Below are 19928 nucleotides of genomic sequence, written 5' to 3' on the forward strand. Positions count from 1 at the left end.
TCAGCTGAGGTAAGGTGTATTACTTAGCTCACATCCTCTGAGAAGCAGAAGTCAAAGTGCTTTTTATTTGGAAGGTGCAAACTCAAGATAGTAAAAGTGAGAGAGAGAAAAAAGTAAGGCAAAGGAAGGTGCAGTACATTAATACCTGGCTCCTTTTTCACCTTGAGCTAAGAGACAGAGCATGTCACTTGCATAAGGGATTTTTCTGAAAGAGTTTCGAGGAGAAACTACACTTCAGAATAGTTCATATGAAGAGAGAAAAAAGGGATAATTTATCTGTCCAGTTTCCTCCCATTTCCTGTTTCCAACTGGTAAAGACTTACTGTCTGAGAAACAAATTGACCTGTGCTTCTGGATTGTGTGGCTTCTCAGTGACTGATCTGCCAGCGGTTCTCATGCTCTGATTTGTATTTCAGCCAAACTGTAGAGGGGGGTGGATGGGGGACCAACCAGAGACAAAGATTGAGGGGGGCATTGGGAGGTTCACAAGGTCCATGTCCCTATATGACATACAAAAGTGATGTGAAACTGGTTGCATTTTTGACTAAGGAAGTACCAACAGCGTTTTAGGATGATTTATTTGACCTTATTTTTTTATGGTTATCTGAAGGGATAAAATGGCTGGAGTTCGGACACAAAATCCTAGATTTGAATTTATCTGAGAATTTGAACTGTGAGGCTGGCTGTAGTAGGCTTAATAGGAAAAGGTTGACAATATTATGAATAAGGGAAAGATAGGACCTGATGGGTAATATGAAATCAGGAGAAGAGTACTTACAAATGGCTTTGAAATTTTGAGCCAGGATGGCCACAGAAATGATAAGAACAACAAACAAATGGGAAAAATTTAAGCCAAGGCTATTTTATTAAAGACACCCAAAACTGATGATTATTATTAAATGTATAAGGTAAAAAGTATCAAATTCTCTGTTGCTTCTACCCGGCCTCTGCCTCCAGGGAGCTTATACTGAGTTTGTGTGTTCTTCCAGACTTTTCCTATTCCTACCCAAGCTCATATTGACTTATAAATATGTTTGTGCAGGGTCGCTTGGGTGGCTCAGTTGGTTAAGCTTCGGACTCTTGGTTTTGGCTCAGGTCATGATCTCATGGGTTGTGGGATAGAATCCTGCTCCATGCTCAGGGCAGAGTCTGCTTGAGATTCTTTGCCCCTTCCCTCTCCCTCTGCTCCTCTGCATGCGTGCACGTGCGCACGCTCTCTCTCTCTCCCTCTCTCTCTCTCAAATAAATTCACTCTTAAAAATAAATAAATATATATATATGTGCTGGTGAGGAAATTATGTAATACTGTCCTACCATTTGCTTTCTTCAGGGTCCAGTAAGGAATCTGTGCATATTTGAAATTTTTTCAACTTTGTATTACAAAGGATTTCAAACATCCAAAAAATTGAAAAAATGAGTATCCATATGCCCACCACCTAGTTTAACGAATGTTACATTTTGCCATATTTACTTCCTCTATCTCTGGCTACAACTTTTAGTATTGAATCATTTCTAAATAAGTTATAGACACTTCATCTCTAAATATTTCACTATGCATTTTTTTTTAAAAAGATTTTATTTATTTGACAGAGTGTGTGAGCACAAGCAGGGGGAACAGGAGCGAGAGAGAAGCAGGCTCCCCACTGAGCAAGGAGCCCAACGCAGGGCTTGATCCTAGGACCCTGAGATCATGACCTGAGCCGAAGGCAGATGCTTAACTGACTGAGCCACCCAGGCGCCCCTCACCGTGCATTTTTTTTTTTTTTAAATAAAGCCATTTGGGGTGGCTGGGTGGTTTAGTCGTTAAGCATCTGCCTTTGGCTCAGGTCATGATCTCAGGGTCCTGAGATGGAGCCCCGCATCAGGCTCCCCGCTCCCTGCTCAGCGGGAAGTCTGCTTCTCCCTCTCCCGCTCTCCCTGCTTGTGTTCCTGCTCTCACTATCTCTTTGTCTCTGTCAAATAAGTAAATAAAATTAAAAAAAAAAAAAGGCCATTCACCTAACCATTGTCATACTTTAGAAAATTAATATTTGAATATATTAAATTTCCCAGTTGTCCCAAAAATGCTATTTAAAGACTTAAAGAAGCTGTGCTTATCTGGCAAAGTATCAGTTAAAAGATAATAGTAAGTTAAAAAGGTGAAAAGCACAGCATAGTTCCCTAATAATACTGTAATAATGTATTAACTGCACATACTGTGGCAAGCGCTCAGTAATGTATAGACTTGTTTAATCAACATGTTGTACACCTGACAGTAATATAATACTACGTTAATTAAACTTCAATTAAAAAAAGCTGTGCTTTTCAAACTACGATCCAGTCATGGTTTACACATTATATATATATATATTTTTTTAAGTCTCTTCAGTGTATTAATTCCCAGTATTCCTTTATGTTTTGTTTTGTTGTATGACAGTGATTTTTGAATCAATTGTCTTGTAAAATTCCCACATTCTGGATTTGTCTGATTGTTTCTTCTCAGTATCCTTTAATTAGTTCCTTGTCTTCTGTATTTTCCATGAACTGAAAGTTGTTGCCTCTGCAGACTTGATTAGATTTAGGTTTACCATATTTTTGAGATACTTTCTAGATGATTCTGTATGCTTTATATAAAGTGCATAATGTCAGTTTCCATTTGTCCACCATTAGTGATGCTAAATTTCATCAATTTGTTAAGGTAGTGACAGGAACATCTTTTTCCAATTGCAATTAGAAGTAATCTGTGGGGTAATAATTTGGAATCATGTAAACATCCACCATTGATCAGTTATATCATTGGGGGTTGCACAGTGACACTTTTCCTAGTTCTGTTACTGTTTACATTTATTTGCTGATACTATATAAAGAATAGCTCTCTCATATCAACTGGGAATGAACTATAACTCTTCCCAGAAAGGCATGTTAAATGTTAAAAAACTTGAAAATTCATCCTTTTCATTTACTAGTTTTCAGGATAAGGAGTTGATATAATAGTGACCTACATTTGATATCTCAAGTGTCTTTAATGTTTAGGAATTTAGAGTAATGTATTGGTCTTACGATTCCAATTTTAAATATATAATTGAGTGTATAGTTGATTTGTACTTGTGAACTTAAGTTGAAACCTTAACTATATATTTTTGCATGGACATTAAAGAGTACCTGAGTCACTATTTTCATAAGTTAAATTTTTTTAGATTTATAAGTTATTTAAAGTTCTCAGAAAATTTTCTTTTCAAGTCAACTGTATTTAAATTGAATATATTAAAGTAGTAAAAATTTTATGTCTGAATGTGTCTAACTTTGTAAGGGAGATCAAACATTCATCACAGCCCTTTAAAATTAAAACCCCAAATAGAATGTCTAAGTTGTGGAGTACCTGGCTGGCTCAGTTGGTAGAGCATGCAAATCTTGATCTTGGGGTTGTAAGTACAAGCCCCACATTGGACATAGAGACTACTTAAAAATAAAATCTTAAAAAAGAAAAAGGTGGGACAGGTGGCTCAGTTGGTTAAGCATCTGCCTTCAGCTCAGGTCATAATCCCAGAATCCTGGGATTGAGTCCCACATCCGGCTCTTTGCTCAGCGGGGAGCGTGCTTTTCCCTCTCCCTCTGCTTATGCGTGCTTACTCTCTCTCTCTCTCACAAATAAAATCTTAAAAAAAGTCTAAGTTGAATGTAAAAGCTTAAGGGAAATCTAGGCTTTCTGAATTTATAACATTAATAAATCAAGTATTAATAATTTGAAAACTAGAGTAAATCTCTTTTCTGTGCATAAAAACTCTCCAGTATGAAAATTAAAATACTCCTCAGCAGGGGTGCCTGACTGGCAGTCAGTGGAGTGTGATCTTGATCTTGAGGTTTTTTGAGCCCCACAATGGGTGTAGCGATTCCTTAAAATCTTAAAAAAATACTCAGCATGGTAGAGGTCTGCTTTGCTTGTCTTTTCCAAAGCATGTTATTGTTGATTCTTTTTTTTTTTTTTTTAAAGATTTATTTATTTGACAGAGAGAAACAAAGCAGAAGAGGGAAAACAAGCAGGGGGAGTTGGAGAGGTAGAAGCAGGCTTCCTGCTGAGCAGGGAGCCCAATGTGGGGCTTGATCCCAGGACTCTGGGATCATGACCTGAGCCAAAGGCAGACACTTAACAACTGAACCACCCAGGCTCCCTAGAGTCTTTTTTTTTTTTTTTTAAGATTTGATTTATTTATTTGACAGAGAGACAGCGAGAGAGGGAACACGAGCAGGGGGAGTGGGAGAGGAGGAGCAGGCTTCCCGTGGAGCAGGGAGCCCGATGCAGAGCTCCATCCCAGGACCCTGGGATCATGACCTGAGCCACCCAGGCACCCCTATTATTGATTCTTGATATTCTCTTCCTTTATTTCTGTAGTGCTGGACAGGGTACTCAAGTCTGAGGCATTGCTGGCCACATATTATTTCTCTGAGCTGTGTAGTAATCACAGCTGTTATATGTGTAGGGTTTTGGTAAGTCAGAGACACTTGTTCAAGTGTTAGAAAACCACAGGTGAGGTGTGTGAACTTCAGTTACATGGTGACTTTGGCAAACCTGAATGATGTTTCTTTGAAACGGCATCCTTTTTTAAAACTTGTCTTCCCAAAGGCATTAATACTACTTTGTGACCATACTAGTAGGTTTTCTTAGTCTTTAACATTCCTTATTTCTTTGGAAAAAAATGTCTTTTCTTGAACATCATTGGAGTTATATTTTGAAAAGTGTAGCTTGTGTGGAAGACCCTCCTCCAATCAGATTTCAGTTGTTAACATTCTGTATTAGAATGTTACTGTGCTTTTTCAGTTAACTGACTTCTTTCAGTTTTGAAATAGCAGTGTATTTCTTTTCTACTTAGTTCAAACCTAAAATCAATTGTTTGGTTCAAAATGAAGCCTGTTGGCTTAAAGGGTGTCAAGGCTTTTGCTCCTAAGAGCTCTGTGCGCCTGGAAGGTCAGACATGTTCGTTAGGCCAGAGTAGAAGGAAAGTCAAGCTTATGGATGAACGGCCATACACTCTTACAATTGGCAATGGAGACTACTTTTGGACAAATAAAGACACATTATGGAATTATGTGCAGACTCTTTCTGGTAAGAACTCAGCAGTTACAAATACTGTTTTAAAAACTGATTATGAAAATAACACCCATTCCTTACAGAAAACAAGAATATAATGGAAAATAAAAATAGTAATCCCATTGGAGTATTTTTGTTTTAAAGTTTTATCTTGAAGTAAAAATGCAGATAAAATAATGGTTGGTTAACTTAGAAAAGGCTACTCTTTGGGCTTAGTTCTCCAAAATATCTGTAGAAATGAGAATTTTAGAGTCTCTTGTAAGCCTTAGAGTCTAGCTTATTTATTTCTCTTAAAGTTCGCTTCTCTCTTTACCTGGAGGATTATAGGAGGCTTTTACAGTTCCTGGAGGAAAGTAGAAGCTTAAACTCTTCAGTGCATTGGTGAATTATTGGGTTATTTCCCCCTGCTTCATAGTATATATAAATCACTCTTTGGCAGTTGGGCCCAGAGGTCCCATAAAAGAATATAACCTAGAGAGGGTATATTTTAGAAGAAGCTATGGAGATAACTTGATGGCACATTAAGAAATTTTGGCATTTGGTTTAAATTTTGTGTACTTCCTTATGAGGGAAGATAAATGTTGTAAACACTTAGGGTTTCCTAAAATTTTTTAAAGTGTTTGTGTTCATTGTTAAAATTTTATGACAGATGTACATGCAGTTGAGGGTTCTGCTTCACTCTAAACTCATTCTTTGATTTCTGGAGTCCTGAAATCCTGTGTCCTATTTTTACACATTTACAAGTAATTGGTTCTGGGGCACCTGGCTGGCTCAATCAATAGAGCATGCGACTCTTGATCTCAAGGTTGTGAGTTCAAGTTGGGTGTAGAGATTACTTTAAAAATAAAATCTGGGGCACCTGTGTAGCTCAGTCCATTAAATGTCCAACTTTTGATTTCGTTTCAGGTCATGATCTTAGGATCATGGGATTGAGCTCCACATAGGGCTCCAGGCTCAGTGCAGAGTCTGCTTGCCCCTCTCCCTCTGCTCCTCCCCCTGCTCACATGCGTGCTCTTTCTCTCTGAAATAACATCTTTTTTTTTCAAATCCAAAATAAATAAATATTTTATTTATTTTTATCTTTTTTTTAAAGATTTTATTTATTTATTTGAGAGAGAATGAGAGATAGCACGAGAGGGAAGAGGGTCAGAGGGAGAAGCAGACTCCCTGCTGAGCAGGCAGCCCGATGTGGGACTCGATCCCGGGACTCCAGGATCATGACCTGAGCCAAAGGCAATCGCTTAACCAACTGAGCCACCCAGGCGCCCTTTATTTATTTATTTTTTAAAGGAGATTTTATTTATTTGACAGAGACACAACGAGAGAGGGAACACAAGCAGGGGGAGTGGGAGAGGGAGAAGCAGGCTTCCCGCTGAGCAGGAAGCCCTATGCGGGACTCGATCCCAGGACCCTGGGATCATGACCTGAGCCGAAGGCAGATGACTAACAACTGAACCACCCAGGTGCCCCAAGATTTTATTTTTAAGTAATCTCTACACCCAGCTTGGGAGTCGAATTCACAACCCCCAGATCAATAGTCACATGTCTACCAACTGAGCCAGCAGGTGCTCCCAAAATAAAATCTTAAAAAATTATAATAGTAAATAAATAAAAGTAATTGGTCCTTACTGTTATTATGCACCTAAAGTTTTGCAAAACAGATATATTGTGTAAACAGGTTAACAATAACTCATTGTCACGGCTTTCTAAAGAAAAAGCTATCCTTTTTTTTTTTTTAAGATTTTATGTTTTCAGTAATCTCTACACCTGGAGCGCCTCGGTGGCACAGTTGGTTAAGCATCTGCCTTTGGTTCAGGTCATGATCCTAGGGTGCTGGGATTGAACCCCACGTCAGGCTCCCTGCTCAGCGGGGAGTCTGCTGCTCCCTCTGCCCCTCCACCCACTTGTGCTTGCTTACTCTCTCCCTCTCTAATAAATAGTTAAAATCTTAAGAAAAAGCAAGTAATCTCTGCACCCAACAAGGGGCTTGAACCCACAAACCCTGAGATCAAGAGTCGATCCACCAATGGAGCCAGCCAGGTGCCCCTAATAGTGTCCTTTTAAACTTTCTCTAATAAACTATTCATTTTCCTCCTCCCTGTTAGGACTCAATTCTTACTTATCTGTATGCTGAAGTGGAAATGAAATACTAATTTATCTGCTAACTCTTTTTTTCATTTATCTTATATATTTTGAAAGTTTTATATATTTAAGTATATATATAAGTATCCCAGTGTGGGACTCAAACTCATGACCCCCCCGAGATCAAGAGTCACATGCTCTTCTGACTGAGCCAGCCAGGTGCCCCTTATCTGCTAACTTTAATTATCAGAAGTAATACTAAAAAACCCAAATACCAGAATACCTTTTCTTTGTAGAGCAGATCTAAGTCTTTGATAAGTTCACTTAAGCACAAGTTATATTTTGTTCTTGGTGTTAAGTGGTGATTCTCAAAAGAGTGTGCAATCTACCAGTGCTGGCTCCATTGGTGAGAAACTGCAAGAATCTTTAGTTGTTTTGTCAAAAGGAAAGGGGAAGGGAGGTAATATTTATTTAGCATCTTCAAGCAGAGAGATAGCCAAGGGGAGACCGTACCGGAGATGTGACTGATTCCAAGGCTTATACTGCTTTCATTGCACTGTGTTTCCCTCTTGAGAGAGGGAAATTGGGAGTCTTTACTGACTGCCAACATGTGCCTGGCCAGGGCTCTCGGAGTCAGCTCTGTGGAGGACTGGTTCTTTGAAATGCTCTTGGAATATATAGGTTTCTAGATAGTTATCAAAAATGTCCACATCGTGCTTGCTTCAGCAGCACATACACTAAAATTGGAGTGATACAGAGAAGATTAGCATGGCCCCTGTGTGACGATGACAGGCAAATTCGTGAAGTGTTCCATATTTTTATATATATTTGGAATGTTAACCAAAAAAAAAAAAAAGCCCACATCATGAATGTAAATAGAGTTTAATGACTCCTCACACACCCAGAAGCTCCCTGTATGCATCTTGCAGTCACTAGACTCCTGAAGGATTGATTTGAAAATTAAATGAGTTTAAGCTATTTGAGGTGCTTACATGCCTAACACATAGTGAGTGCTCAATAAAGGCTGGATGCTATTGTTACAGTTAGGCAGAAATTGCGGGTAGTATAAGATGGAGAAGCAAATAGTTTCTCAAGATAGAACTTGGCATAGTAGGGGCTGGAAAGAATGATGGTTGTTTCAGAACTGCAAGCAGTTTACACATGGAGCCCTATTTCCTCAGGACTTCCATGCCTACCTTCTGATTTAGGTCCAGCCTCACCTCCCATCCCCACTCCCTCTCTTTCACAGCCCCCTATTATTGTCATAGCATTATTCACATCTGGAGTCATGTATTTATATCTTACCTCCCCACAGAGTCTCTTAGTTTCACAAGTGCTGGAACCTTGTCTGTGTGATTCACATTTACATCCCAAGCACTTAGAACAATGCTTGACCTATAGTAGTCTCTCAGCTATTTATTAATTGAATGCATGGCTTGAATTTATCACAATAAGCCAAACTATCACAGTTAAAAAAATAACTCCCAGGCAAGTGTTCCGTGTTCACCATGGCCAAAGTTAAAGAGTGAACAATGTCTTCTGAGAAACTTGGGCTGATGGTAATGGTAGTGGTTGTAGGAATTATTGAGTAGTAAATTTGGGGGACAAGATGATCTGCCATTTCCCCCCATGTGGAGATTTGTCTTCCACTGATACCTTAGTTAGATATGTGTTGCGTTGTGAACAAACATAGATGTTTCTTTATAGAAGCTTGTTTGGGTGGACTGAATTTCTGAGTTGGAGGGTACCCTAAAAGCCATCTAATATAGATGCTCATTTTAGTAAATAGGGAAGCTGACATTTGCCCCAGTTCCATTTCTGTATCTGTTTAATTTCAAAAGTGGCACTAGAGTTTTGGTCATCGTATTTTATTTCCAGGTATTGTCTCCACCTCATTGTACTACCTGGTCCTGTCTGTATGTTGAAAGTAATAAAGTCTGTACTACCATGCCACATATGGGGACTTTGTCTGCCAGATACATTTCAATCACTTCACATATATTCTTAAAGCCTCCCAGTAACTCTAAAAAATGTTTTCTTATCCCCATTTTGCACCTGGGTTCAAGCTTTGGAGGTCTTTGGATTCAAGGCTGAAGCAACAATTCTATCTGGAAAAAAAAATCTATATAAGAAATTCAAATATCGGGGCGCCTGGGTGGCTCAGTCGTTAAGCGTCTGCCTTTGGCTCAGGTCACAATCCCAGGGTCCTGGAATTGAGCCCCGCATCGGGCTCTCTGCTCGGCAGGAAGCCTGCTTCTCTCTCTCCCACTCCCCCTGCTTGTGTTCCCGCTCTTGCTGTGTCTGTCTCTGTCAAATAAATAAAATCTTTAAAAAAAAAATTCAAATATCACAAGATTTTGATAGTTTAAAGAATTCTTTATTCTGAGTCATAAACAGTGGCATCACCCTCACATGTCTATGTTTGCAGCCCATTGCATCATACTCGTGCAATGGTCATATTCTTTTTATTGGTATTCCATTAATGATGCCTGGAGCTTTTGTTGGTGAGTAAAACTAAAAAACCAGAATGTTCTTTGGGAGATATTGAAACATAAAAGACACCTTTTTAAAAGAAAAGTTAGATTTTTAAAGCAATTTAAAGTATTAACATTAAAAATGATTAATATTTGGGGTACCTGGGTGGCTCAGTTGATTAAGCATCTGCCTTTGGCTCAGGTCTTGATCCCAGGGTCCTGAGATTGAGCCCTGCATTGGGCTCTCTGCTCGGTGGGGAGTGTGCTTCTCCCTCTCCCTCTGCCGTGATCTCTCTCTGTCAATTAATAAATTAAAAAAACTTTTAAAATGATTAATATTCAAAAAAATAAAAATGACTAATATTTATATCACTGACATAATACTCTTGCCATAAATGTTAGACTGTATGCATGAGGAAACAATCAGATAAACCCAGAATTTGGAACATTCTACAAGGCAACTAGCTTTGGCTCTTTTTTTTTTTAATTTTTTTTAATTTTTTAATTTTTTTTTTGAAATATATATTTCTTTTTTTTTTAAGATTTTATTTATTCATGAGAGACAGGGGGAGAGAGAGAGGGAGAGAGAGAGAGAGAGAGAGAAGCAGAGGGAGAAGCAGGCTCCCAAGGAGCAGGGAGCCCGATGCGGGACTCCATCCCAGGACCCTGGGATCATGACCCGAGCCGAAGGCAGAAGCTTAACCATCTGAGCCACCCAGGCGCCCTCTTTTTTTTTTTAATTTATTTGAGAGAGAGAGAGAGCATAAGCAGGGTGAGGGGCAGAGGAAGAAGCAGAATCCCCGCTGAGCAGGGAGCCTGATGCGGGGCTCGATCCCAGCACCCCAGCTGGGATCATGACCTGAGCCGAAGGCAGACATTCAACCGACTGAGCCACCCAGGTGCCCCAAGTCAATAATTATTTGATTTTATTTATTTTTTAAAGATTTTATTTGAGAGAGAGAGAGAGAGAGAATGAAAGAGAGAGAGCACGAGAGGGAAGAGGGTCAGAGGGAGAAGCAGACTCCCCGCTGAGCAGGGAGCCCGATGTGGGACTCGATCCCGGGACTCCAGGATCATGACCGGAGCCGAAGGCAGTCGCTCAACCAACTGAGCCACCCAGGCGCCCTCAATAATTATTTTAAAGAGTCTAAGCTAGGGGCGCCTGGGAGGCTCAATCAATTGGTTGAGCGTCTGCCTTCGGCTCAGGTCATGATCCCAGGGTCCTGGGATCAGCCCCGCATTGTGTTCCCTGCTCAGTGGGGAACCTGCTTCCTCTGCTTCTCCCTCTGCCTGCTGCTCCCCCTGCTTGTACTCTCTCTGTCTCAAATAAATAATAAATAAAATCTTTAGGGAAAAAACAGTGGCTTGATAAGCAAAAAATGGTAAGGCAGTGTTCTGGACTAAAATAAACAAAAGCTATTTAACTGAGGAAAGGTGTGAGCCTTGATTGGTCCTTGGATTGGGAAGGAAAAATAAAGTTATAAGACATGTCTTAGAACTGGGGCTCTTGGGTGGCTCAGTCGTTGAGCATCTGCCTTCAGCTCAGGTCATGATCCCAGGGTCCTGGGATCGAGCCCTGCATTGGGCTCCCTGCTCAGCGGAGAGCCTGCTTCTCCCTCTCCCACTCCCCCTGCTTGTGTTCCCTCTCTCATTGTGTCTGTCTTTGTCAAAATAAATAAATAAAATCTTAAAAAAAAAAAAGACATGTCTTAGAACCATCATGGAAATTTGAATGAAATTAGTGGACTATTTGTTAGATGATACTATTGAATTATTATTACCTTTCTTAGTGTGATTATTTTATTTTGGTTATGTAGGAGAATGTTTTAAATCATAGGAGAGACATGCTGAAGTAGGGGAGTTAAATGTCATATTACTTTCAAATGATTCAATGAAAGAAATACGTGAATAATGAGAAAGCAAATGTGGCAAAATGTTAAAAATTATGAATCTCCATTTATATAACTAATGTTCTAGAAATGACAGTTGTTGAAACGGAGAGCAACCTATCAGTGGTTGCCAGGGGTAGGGAGGCAGAGAGGAAGTGAGTGTGGCTATGAAGTATAATTGGAAGGATACTAGGGGCGCCTGAGTGGCTCAGTCAGTTAAGCGTCTGCCTTCGGCTCAGGTCATGATCCCGGGGTCCTGGAATCGAGCTCCACGTCGGACTCCCTGCTCAGTAAGAAGCCTGCTTCTGCCCCTCCCCCTGCTTGTGGTCTCTCCCTCCCTCTCTCTCTGTCACATAAATAAAATCTTTAAAAAAAAAATAGGAAGGATACTTCTGTTGATGAAAATTTGTGTTTCTTGGCCATAACATTGTTAGCATCCTGGTTGTGATACCCTAGTATGGTTTTGCAGGATGTTACTATTGGGGGAAACTGGGTAAAGGATACAAAGAATCTCTCAATTTATTTTTAAGACTTATTTATTTTAGAGAGAAAAAGAATGCACGTTCATGTGCAGGGGAAGGGGCAGAGGGAGAGAAGCAGACTTCCCCACTAAGCACGGGGCCAGACCGGCGTGGGGCTCAATCTCACAACCCCTGAGATCATGATCTGAGCCAAAATCAAGAGTGGGATGCTCAACTGACTGAGCCACCCAGGTGCCCCTCAATATTATTTTAGAGCTGCATATGAATTAACAAGTATCTTAGAATAAAAAGCTTAATGTAAAAAACTGAATCTAGGTGAAGACAGTATGGGTGTTCATTGTATTTCTTTTTTTTTTTTTTTAAGATTTATTTATTTGAGAGAAAGAACATGAGCAGGAGGGGCAGAGGGAGAGAGAGAAAGAACTTTAAGCAGACTCTACATATAGTGCGGTGCCTGATGGGCTCAGTCTCATGACCCTGAGATCACATTCTGAGCCAAAACCAAGAGTTGGATGCTCAACCGACTACCCCACCAGGTGCTCCTGGGTGTTCATTTTCATTGTATATTCTTTCAGCTTTTCTGTGGGTATGAAAATTTTCAAAATTGAAAGTTGGGGGAGGAAGTTGGAGGAAAAAAAGATCCAAAAAAATCAAAAGAAAGCTAGCTTGCTTGCTTTCAAGATTTTATTTATTTGTCAGAGAGAGAGAGCACAAGCAGGGGGAGCGGCAGGCAGAGCAGGGCAGAAGAAGCACACTTCCTGCTGAGCAAGGAGCCTGATGAGGGACTCAATCCTAGGGTCCTGGGATCATGACCTGAGCCGAAGGCAGCTGCTTAACCGACTGAGCCATCGAGGAGTCCCAAAAGAAAGTTTTCTCAGTGGGAAATATTGGTAAATTGTAGAGGACTGTTTCTAAAGACTGATCTTGATTAAGTACAACTTGTATTTTGAGTTTAGTACCTCAGGAAAAACCAAGAAATGTCATGATTAATTTGAGATTAAATGAAACTAAAATAATCCATAGCATTATAGCTGGCTATACCTTCTCAGGGTGCCTTCCTCCCCTCCCTGCGTTCCTATTCCCGAAGTCTTTATAATGATGATGATGGCGGCATTGAATAAATGTGAAAAGGGCTGAAAGATTTAAAGGATTTAACATTTTTTACGGTCCCTTGATACACTAGATGCTACATTTTTATGAGCTCTGTAGATGTGCTTACCTTTTATTCTTACTAACTTTTATAACTTTATTGTCTCCTTTCCTTTAAATAAATAAATAAAAGCTCAGGTATGTTTCTTAGTGTTGACTGGAAACTATGTTTTGTGGCTACTGCTATGTAATTTTACCGAGGAAACTTAAAAGTTTGTGAAAACTGGATAAGCATGATGTTGTCTCCAGAGTGTGATATTATGGTTTAGGTTCCTGTCAGTTATCTGACATCAAGGCCCCAAATCCCAAGAATAAGAAAGATTTCTGCCAGCCCCTCTCCCAAAAAATCATCTACCACAGTATATAAATGAGGCTTAGTCCAGAAAGATCTCTTGTGAACAAAAAGAGATGGTATCATTTGACTGCAATTGTGCTCACAAATGTTGGGATCAATGATGCTTCTTCTTTCATGAAAGAAAAAATATTATTTTGGGATGCCTGGGTGGCTCAGTCGGTTGAGCGTCTGTCTTTGACTCAGGGTCCTGGGATTGAGTCCCCTCATGGGGTTCCTTGCCCAGCGGGAAGCCTGCTTCTCCCTTTGTCTGCTGCTCCCCCTGCTTGTGCATGTGCGCTCGCTTGCTCGCTTTCTGGCAAATACAATTTTTTTTAAAAGATTTTATTTATTTATTTGACAGAGAGAGACACAGCGAGAGAGGGAACATAAGCAGGGGGAGTGGGAGAGGGAGAAGCAGGCTTTCCGCCGAGTGGAGAGCCTGATGCAGGCTCGATCCCAGGACCCTGGGATCATGACCTGAGCCGAAGGCAGATGCCTAACAACTGAGCCACCTAGGCGCCCCTGCATACACAATTTTTTAAAAAGATTTATTTATTTATTTTGAGAGAAGGGAGAGCCTCTCCTGCACACTCCCCCCTGAATCCAGAGCCGGATGAGGGGTTCAGTCCCACCACCCAGCGTTCATGACCTGAGTCAAAACCCAAGAGTGAGACACTCAACTGACTGAGCCACCCAGGCACCCCAGAAAAAGTTTTTTTTTTTTTTGAAGCATTTGTCAGGACAGTTAAAAGTGTTGAACTTGAGTAGTTTTAGACTTTATTTAGCAGAGATTTTTGTTTACTTTGGAATTTGGTTTTTAAATAAAAAATATCGGGGCACCTGGGTGGCTCAGGCGTTAAGCGTCTGCCTTCGGCTCAGGTCATGATCCCAGGGTCCTGGGATTGAGCCCCACATCTGGCTCCATGCTCCGCGGGAAGCCTGTTTCTTCCTCTCTCACTTCCCCTGCTTGTGTTCCCTCTCTCTCTCTGTCTCTCTCTGTCAAATAAATCTTTTAAAAAAAATCTAATTTTGAAATACTGAGTTGTGGGGCAGGAATCATTAATCTTAAAAGGTATATGGATGCTTAATCATGTTAAGGAAGCTTTTTAAATGTGTTAATTCTGGCTTTTGGATTTCTAAGCCTATGAAAGTATTCTTGGCCTGGAAATTTTTTGTTTTGTTTAAAGATTTTATTTATTTGGCAAGGAGAGACACAGTGAGAGAGGGAACACAAGCAGGGGGAGTGGGAGTGGGAGAAGCAGGCTTCCCGTTGAGCAGGGAGCCCGATGGAGGGCTCCATCCCAGGATCCTGAGATCATGACCTGAGCTGAAGGCAGATGCTTAACGATTGAGCCACCCAGGTGCCCCTTGGCCTGGAAATTTAGTATGAGTTCTTATCAAAGTAGTTTTCTTTTTTTTTTTAAGATTTTATTTGAGAGAGAGAGAGAGAAAACACAAAAGGGGGGTAGCGTCAGAGGGAGAAGCAGACTCCCCACTGAGCAGGGAGCCCAATGTGGGACTCGATCCCGGGATTCTGGGATTATGACCTGAGCCAAAGGCAGCCACCCAACCAACTGAGCCACCCACGCGCCCTCAGAGTAGTTTTCTAATTGTTAAATGTTACTATATTCCAACTGGGTTATAAACTTTTTGAAGGTATTATATATATATTTATAATCTCCTTTTGTCTCCAGAGTCTGGCATAATTTCTTGAATATGTAGGACTTTGATATATTGCTGGGGGGCAGATCTCATGTTTTTAAGTGAACACAACATTCTCAGCCCAGGATGGACAGAGCTGTAATCTTTACATAAGTGATGGTGGGTTTTCATTGTGCTTGACCATGGCTAAGGGAAACATTTCTTTAAGTTTTTGGTGGAGTGGCTTCTAACTCACTTATAACACTAATATGCCATTGTTGTTGAGAAAGCCCTAACTGTGGCACCTTCATTAGGAAGAAGACAGAAGAAAACTAGGGCATGTTCACTGTACAACTTTATTTCTAAACAACCGTAAAACTTTTGTGCTTGCAGATCAGGGAGCAGAGAAGCATGAAGGGACAAGTCAGTCCTCTGGGATTACTGATCAAGAGAAGGAGTTGTCCACCAGCGCTTTCCAAGCTTTCACGGTAAGCAGTGGTTTTTTTTCTTTTGTCTCCCATTTTTAGAATCTGTCTAATACGAATCTTTCCACAATGAATTTTTAAACATAATTTTTGTTCTGTAATAATTCAAGAATTAAGTTTAGTGAGTAGGTTTAGTTTTAATATTTAAAAAAATTAGAGTTTAAATATGGTAAAAGGAATGGGAGTAATTTGAGCCATTACCAAGTTTTTGTGTTTTCATAAACATGTTTTAACTCTTACAGTGTTGTTTTTAAGTCTTTAAAACTTAGGGTCGCCTGGTTGGTTCAGCATGTGCCTTTGGCTCAGGTCATGATCCCAGGGTCCTGGGATTGAGCCCCGCATTATGTTCCTGCTTGGCAGGAAGCCTGCTTCTCCCTCTCCCACTCCCCCTGCTTGTGTTCCCTCTCTCGCTGTGTCTCTCTCTGTCAAGTAAATAAATAAAATCTTAAAAAAAAAAAAGTCTTTAAAACTTAGATTTGTAAATATGTGGGTCACTCTTCAATTCACTGCTTTATTCAATTCTTTTTCTTGAATATGCTTTAAAATGGAATTCCAAAGGTTTCTTGTCAAAACTTTAACTCTTTGACATTAAACAATATGAAAAGAAACCTTGTTTGATTGTCAAGTTACATGTAAGCAGAAGAATTTGATACTTGGATATTCCAAGTGTATTTACTGGAAATTAAAAATTAGAATAATTAATCATATTACCTTTCTTGGCCAGTCTCAGCTACTATGTCCTACTAGCAATAGACAACTATATACATATATATTTGTGTGTATATAGCATGTTGTTTTATACATATATAGAGATGTATGGTATACCTATGTGTCTATGTATGTGTCTTATACAAGTATTGGTGTTAGAGTTTGAGTCTTAGGAAATATCTACAATTTTTTTCCGGCTTTATTGAGATATAATTGACATATCCCAGTTTCTTAATTGATATGAATATTGCTTCATCTAGTCACTTTAATTAGTATATTTAGGGGAATTGTAGGTCCTTTTATTTTTCTTTCCTTTTTTGTTGTAGGTCTTTTTAAAATTTTTTTTTTTTTAATCTTTATTTGTCAGCTAGAGAGAGAGCACAAGCAGGGGGAGCGGCAGGCAGAGGGAGAAGCAGGGGAGCCTGATGTGGGGCTCGATCCCAGCACCCTGGGATCATGACCTGAGCCGAAAGCAAACACTTAACCGACTGAGCCACCCAGGCACCCCTTTAAAGAGTTTTTCAATGAAGAGTGAAATATATTTGGAAATGAATGTATGGTTTTAAAGCTGATACATAATTTTGTCTGTTTTTTTGTCTTAGGCTGGAAATTATGATGCCTGTCTACAACACCTTGCTTGCCTACAAGAAGTAAACAAAGATGATTATAAAATAATTTTGAATACAGCAGTGACTGAGTTTTTTAAAAACAACCAAATGACAACAGATAGTTTGAGACAGACACTTAACCAGCTGAAGAATCAGGTGATACGCAAATGAATTTAGCTGTAAAAATACTGTGGTATTCTCTCAATTGTGCAATAGAAATACTTAAGGAAAATTAATAGGACATGTCTGGTATTGATAGCACAATTTCTAATGTATCTAAAATACTTGCATTAATTTTATAAAACTATTATTCCAGGGAATGGAAGGTATGTTGTATAATTTTATTTTCTATTGTATTTTTAAATTGAACAGAATAGATTAATATACCAAATTTGAATGAGCTTTGGAGTGTTGAGAAAAAATTAAAGTGGAAATATATGAAAAAGCTTAACCGCTGAGATTCTTTTTTTATAACTGCAAAGATCTGATTATAATAATGTCAAATTGTTTTAGCACTTTGGATCAGGACATGATTAATTGATTCAGTAGAAGATATTCTGATTCATAAATGGTTTGGGGCTTGTCTTGGTCATTGATCATACCAGCAACATTTCTCACATCACAGAGTTAGAGCTTTGGTAGTCAAAAGGGCTGATGATGAGGATGATGATAGTATCAGATAGCAGACATTTATTGCATTATGGAACAAGGCCCTGCTGAGAACCTTGTATGCAGCATGTCACTTATTCTTCCCAGTAGTCCTATGAAACAGCTACTATAATTTTTCTCATTTTACAGATGGGAAAGCTGAGGTACAGATAGCTTGTATAAATTGTCCAAAGACACAAAGCTCTTAAATGAAAAGAGCTCCGTCAACCCAGTCCTGTTTGACTTTAGGGTCTGTGCTTCTGATTACTGCTTCGTGCTGTAGAAGGTCTTAAGACCTTTTTGAGCTCCTGTCCTTGTTCATGAATACCACTATACAGTAGAGTATCACCCTAATATGTGATATAGTTAGAAATAAGTGACCCCCAGGGCGCCTGGGTGGCTCAGTTGGTTAAGCGACTGCCTTCGGCTCGGGTCATGGTCCTGGAGTCCCTGGATCGAGTCCCGCATCGGGCTCCCTGCTCAGCAGGGAGACTGCTTCTCCCTCTGACCCTCCCCCCTCTCATGTGCTCGCTCTCTCTCTCTCTCTCTCTCTCAAATAAATAAAATTTCTAAAAACAAAAAAAAAAAAACCACTTCAACCTTAAAAGAAAGAAATAAGTGACCCCTTCACGGTCTTCATAATTTTTTATAGGAGCAAAGCTACTTTACAGTATCACCCTAAACGTGGTATTGTTAGAAATAAGTAACCTGCTCACGCTCTTCCTAATTCTTTACAGGAGTGATTTTTCAACCCTATTATAGTTTCTCAATGAAAATGAGAATAATAGGGGTGCCTGCCTGGCTCAGTTGGTAGAGCATGCAATTTTTTTTTATTATTAACATATAATGTATTTGTTTCAGGGGTACAGGTCTGTGATTCATCAGTCTTACACAATACACAGCGCTCGCCATAGCACATACCCTCCCCAGTGTCCATCACCCAGCCCCCCAACCCCCACCCCCCTCTGCTCCAGCAGCCCTCCATTTGTTTCCTGAGATTAAGAGTGTCTTATGGTTTGTGTCTCTCTCCAGTTTCATCTTGTTTCATTTTTTCCTGTCTTCCCCTATGATCCTCTGCCTTGTTTCTCAAATTCCACATATCAGTGAGATCATATGATAATTGTCATTCTCTGATTGATTTATTTCACTTAGCATAATACCCTCGAGTTCCATCCATGGAGCATGCAGTTCTTGGATCTCGGGGTCATGAGTTCAAGCCCCACCTTGGGTGTAGAGATTACTTATAAAAAAAAAAAAAAAGAAAATGAGAATAATTGCCATCGTTTATTAAATGCTTATGTGATTCCAAATTCCACATTAAATGCTTTTTATGTTTTATCTCATATAATCCTCACATTCAACCCTTAAGATAGGTACTTGTTATCTCAGTTGTACAACTGGGATTTAGGGAGCCTAATAATTTTAATTTATATAGCCAGGAAGGGGAGTAGCAAGATTTGAACCAGACCGTCTGAGTTGTTGTTTTTTGGTTTTTGGTTTTTTTTTTTAAGTAAACTCTACATGTGGGGTTTGAACTCATAACCCCAAGATCAAGAGTTATATGCTCTACAGACTGAGCCTTCCAGGCACCCCCAGACCATCTGACTTTTGAGCCTGTTTTCATAGCTACCCCAGTCTTCACAAATTTATATATCACATTTCTTTATTTCTCTAGTCTTAGTAACTGTGACTTTATCTGGAGCTCCAGAATCAAAGGAAAGATGATGTTTGTGGATATCTAGTACACATGTCCTATGACCCCATAGACTGTTTCTTCCAGGGAATATTTATTTGGTCTTTGAGCACAAGTTCATCCTTAAAACCCTTTTTTAGAGTAAGAGACTCCTGCAAACTTCCTATTAAGCCAAGAAAACTGCTTTTTGAAATCCTTTCGCTAGTCCTAATTCTTTTGTTTGTTTGTTTTTATTCTTGATAAGGCTGGCTCAATAATCCCCCTCATGCCATCCAACTCTCTTGCATTTCCTAGAAGTGTTTGTACCTGTGTCTCCTAGCTTTATCTAAATCACACTTCCATTCAGAGTCTTCTGTCCTCGGCGTAGTTACATATCTTTACAACCTATTTCACCTTTATTAATGTTTTATCTCATTTAATGAGTAGTTTTTGTTCTGGCTGGGGCAATTACTAGATGTTTTTGGTAAGTCCTAGAAGATGTTGCTGTTATTTATGTCATGTTCAACCATTTTTGCGTTTTTTTTTTTTTTTTTTTTAAAAAAAAAGAATTTATTTATATTCTTCATTTGCTAGAGAGAGAGAGAGCAAGAGAGCACTCACACGCACACACCAGCAGGGGGAATGGCAAGCAGAGAGAAGCAGGCTCCCTGCTGAGCAAGGAGCCTAATGT

General features: G+C 39.7%; 1 protein-coding gene and 1 non-coding gene across 6 annotated transcripts in view; both read left to right on the forward strand.

The window, feature by feature from the left end:
- The window catches only part of CNOT10 (CCR4-NOT transcription complex subunit 10), a 77566-nt gene that overhangs the window by 4454 nt on the left and 53184 nt on the right, over window positions 1-19928 (forward strand). For 3 of the 5 annotated variants that reach the window (XM_025884672.2, XM_025884682.2, XM_073902341.1), the window contains exons 1-3: window positions 4834-5080; window positions 15510-15604; window positions 16912-17073. In XM_025884672.2, the coding sequence (XP_025740457.1) occupies window positions 4879-5080; window positions 15510-15604; window positions 16912-17073 (459 nt within the window). In that variant the 5' untranslated portion in view covers window positions 4834-4878. Of the gene's footprint in view, window positions 1-4833; window positions 5081-15509; window positions 15605-16911; window positions 17074-19928 lie in introns of those variants that run through there. The other 2 variants (XM_025884662.2, XM_025884691.2) reach the window with 2 other exon arrangements.
- LOC112834298 (U6 spliceosomal RNA) lies at window positions 7861-7967 on the forward strand. The gene has a single exon (XR_003210830.1). It is a non-coding gene; the product is annotated as a U6 spliceosomal RNA (small nuclear RNA).

This window comes from Callorhinus ursinus, unplaced genomic scaffold (assembly GCF_003265705.2).
Source record: "Callorhinus ursinus isolate GAN/ISIS: 27379988/994484 unplaced genomic scaffold, GSC_fseal_2.0 scaffold1, whole genome shotgun sequence".
Taxonomy (NCBI): Eukaryota; Metazoa; Chordata; class Mammalia; order Carnivora; family Otariidae; genus Callorhinus; species Callorhinus ursinus.